The 3,404-nt window shown below is 41.1% G+C and overlaps 1 protein-coding gene across 3 annotated transcripts; it reads left to right on the top strand.

Moving 5' to 3' along the window:
• LOC130521192 (uncharacterized) lies at positions 1–3,182 on the top strand. 3 transcript variants are annotated; one of them, XM_057024824.1, is made up of 4 exons: positions 1–481; positions 1,283–1,300; positions 1,964–2,068; positions 2,188–3,182. In XM_057024824.1, exons 1-4 carry the CDS (start codon positions 196–198, stop codon positions 2,481–2,483), a joined length of 705 nt encoding a protein of 234 aa, XP_056880804.1. In that variant the 5' UTR covers positions 1–195; the 3' UTR covers positions 2,484–3,182. The 3 variants fall into 3 exon arrangements, with proteins under 3 accessions (XP_056880804.1, XP_056880805.1, XP_056880806.1); XM_057024825.1 differs by lacking the exon at positions 1,283–1,300; XM_057024826.1 differs by lacking the exon at positions 1,964–2,068 and having other exon boundaries at positions 3–481.
• The last annotated feature ends 222 nt before the right edge of the window (positions 3,183–3,404 follow it).

Below are 3,404 nucleotides of genomic sequence, written 5' to 3'. Positions count from 1 at the left end.
TGCAAGAGTTTAAGGTTTTTACTTTTATCTTTATTTAGGTGTGAATTAATGTTGAACAGGATTTTAAATAATCATTTTAAAAAAACCTGAAATTTGGAGTTTTCTCCTACATTTAAACAATTAAAAGCCCTTAATTTCCCCTCAAAGATCATCTTTCCATTTTGATTTTCTTTAATGACCCATTTGTGACTGTGGATGCTCACAGGTGCCTGTCCAGAACCGCTGATCCGGATCGTTGATGGAGGACCAGACTGGGCGCTGCTGGAGTGTGAGGTTAAAGGAGCTCATACCAGACCTGCCGTCCAGGTTCAGAACAGCTCTGGACGTGTCCTTCCTGCTCAGGAGACAAAGTCTGAAGAGAGAGACGGACTCTTCTACGTCACTGTCAGAGCCAACGTGAGCAGCAGCGGCAACTACAGCTGTGTGGTCACACAGGAGGAGTTTTGTCACCAGATTAACTCAACTACCTTCGTTTCCATTGGTGAGTTATGGATTTACACTACAGCTACTAATAATTAATATTTGTAATTATTTTAATACTTTAAACTGTTTACAAACGGCAGTAAAATTCCATCAGACTGCACAGGAAGCTGCAGCGCAGCAGACAGGATGTGACATCATAGCGTGATGACACACCTGTGAGTCCCAGTCAGGTGATGCAGCTGCTCTGCTGGTACCGGTCAGAACGTGACTGGACTCACCTGACCGGTGCAGCTCTGCCAGGATCCTCCACACGTTCTGGTTCCATGAAGTCTCTCAGAAGTGTCTCTGGACCCGATGGTCCTCGGATCAGCACCCACGACGAGCCTGGAGGGAGATTAGAGCTTTCTAACGATGACGCGGTCAGACGAGCACCAGCGTGACAACGGCTGCTGTGTTCCTCCTCTGATCCTCATATTTAACACTTATTGTGCTTATTAACGACAGATTAGTCAGATTATAAATTGGCCTGTTAATGAGTGACATCAAAGCTTGTGTGACATCATCTCAAATGATCCAGTTTTCACCAAAATCCAGAGAATTCAGCAGAATCCAACATTGTTCAGAGTCTCTGCTGCGGTGGCCAGCAGGGGGCGCTGCAGAGAACATGAGGGGAATTTAATTTAATTTAATTACAGGACAGGTCAGATGGGATTTTTGGTAAAAGTGATTAAACTCGGTTAATTTCTTCATGATCGTGGTCGTTGTTGGGAAATGTTTTATATTAACGGGTCAGAGGGCGGAAACGTTGAGTTCTGATGAGCCTGAATCACTAACGGTCATTTTATTCTGGTCCACACAGGTCAAACTCCAGAACCTGGTGAGTTTGTACAGTCTCTCACACTCACACACACATAAAATATTTACTTTTATGTGGGGAAACTCCTCAGAAAACAGAATTATAATATTTAATTGTGGGATTATTAAAGATTAATCAACACACATTCAAACTAAAACTTAATTTTGAGCAACAAACAAAAGATGAAAAGACGTCAAACAGATTAAAGTGTCGTCCAGTGAGTGATGCTGATAGACTGTTGCTATGGCAACAGGCCTGTAGCTACGTCGTCATGATGCTGTTGCTGACAGGTTGTTTTAATGACTGATGATGATGATGATGATGATGATGATGAAGAAACAACAGTGGTGTTTATGGTGGCGCTGACCTGGTGTCTCCATGGTGATGAAGGTCTCCTGATGCAGCAGCTCAGGTGCTCACAGGAGCTTTAAAGGTGCCTTTAACTCCTCCCGTCAGGTGAGTTTCAGCCAATCAGCTGAGGCCTCCAGGTGATGACGTCATCACTTTAACAGCCCATCAGACCTGCAGCAACTGATTAAACCAGGAATTAATCAGGAAACTCAGCCTGGTTTTAAACTCTGAAATGGTTAAAATTCACATTTTCAGAGGAAATGAAGAGAAGATGAAAACAGAGAGAAAGAAACGGAGACGACTCGTCCTCTTTAACTCCTCCCTCTCTTTCAGGGTCGACCACGGGGCGTGATGCTGCTATTGGCGCTCTAGTTATGCTGGTTGTGCTTGTTGCCATCGCAGCCGTCGTTTTTTACTTCAAGTTTAAGGCCGTTAAAGGTAATTATTATGAAATGTGTAAATGTTTAATGGTGAAATACTTGTAATGATCAGAGCACCTACGTGATGTTTGATGGTTGAGGCTGGAAGCTGCTGGAATCATTTTCTCCTGTCTTTAGGTGAACTGGCAGCAGCTTCTAACCAGTCCACCGCTGTCGCCTGCACACCTGCTCCAGAGGAGTTGCATCATCTGAAGAATAGGCACCTGGGTCTGATTGACGGGTCCGATTGTCCACCACAGGTTCTGTTGGTTACAGATGTATTTGAACGCTCCGCAGCAGCCGGAGCTGATGTTGCTGTAATCATTCCTGAAAACATTCCCATTTCATATTCCCAGCTCTCAGCCACTGATGGGCTGCACCCACCTGGGCCAGAGCTCCTTTTGAAAATGAGTCCAACTTCACCTCATGTCTGACTTCTTCAAACATTCTGGAATTTTACAGGAGATTCTGGTCATGTGACAGGAAACAGGAAGCTTTTATTTACGAATTTGACGCAGGAATAAACAGCTAATTTATACTTTAAACGGCTTCAGCTGGGACTCATGGCACTGTTACTTATTGTTTGTTTGTCTGTTGCTACTTTATTTTCATGGTTAAAAGTTGAATGATTTGTTAATAATCGTAATTTGAGGGAAACGTGGGTCCGTTCATGATCGGCTCCGTTTTACTGCCCCCTGCTGTCGGTGTTCAGAATTACTGGAAATGCAGCTATATGAAATGATGATCCATTTCAGTTTTTGCTTTATTTAGTTAGAGTTTGTACTTTTTTCTTTTAAAATACATTTTTACTGTTTTTTTAATCATAAAGTCCACTGGTTAACTTTATTATTTCTATTCAAGGTAGTTTTCTGTGTCAACTGGACTGTTTTTGTTCTCTTTTGAAGATGTTTCACCTTCTATCCAGAAAATTCTGTTATTTTTTTAATCTCCTTAATTTGAATAATTATTGTTCAGTTTGTTTAAGAAGGCGAATTAATTACAGTTTGAAAAAACTGAAGCCTTAAATCCCAAGATTGTGAACCAAAGTGATGGAGCAGGTTGAAAGGTAAAAACTTACGGAAGTCAGTTAAATACATTAAATCAGGTGTAATATATAATTTTGAAAGGCTAAATCAAGGAACTGATCCATGATAAAGGTTTAAAATCATATATGGAAAATTCTGGTCATAATTTTCCAATTGAGAATCTAGAAATTATAGGATATATTCTGCTCTCTGCCACCTTTCATTCAAATGCTGTTTTCATGAAAATATACCTGCTGTTTCTTTATGTAATAAAATCTATTCATTAAATGAAATGTCTTATTTGTCGGTCAAGAGAGAGTGGAAGGTTTT

Source organism: Takifugu flavidus, unplaced genomic scaffold (genome assembly GCF_003711565.1).
Source record: "Takifugu flavidus isolate HTHZ2018 unplaced genomic scaffold, ASM371156v2 ctg775, whole genome shotgun sequence".
Taxonomy (NCBI): Eukaryota; Metazoa; Chordata; class Actinopteri; order Tetraodontiformes; family Tetraodontidae; genus Takifugu; species Takifugu flavidus.
The sequence above is the reverse complement of the archived record's forward strand: the minus strand, read 5'-3'. Positions and strand labels throughout refer to the sequence as shown.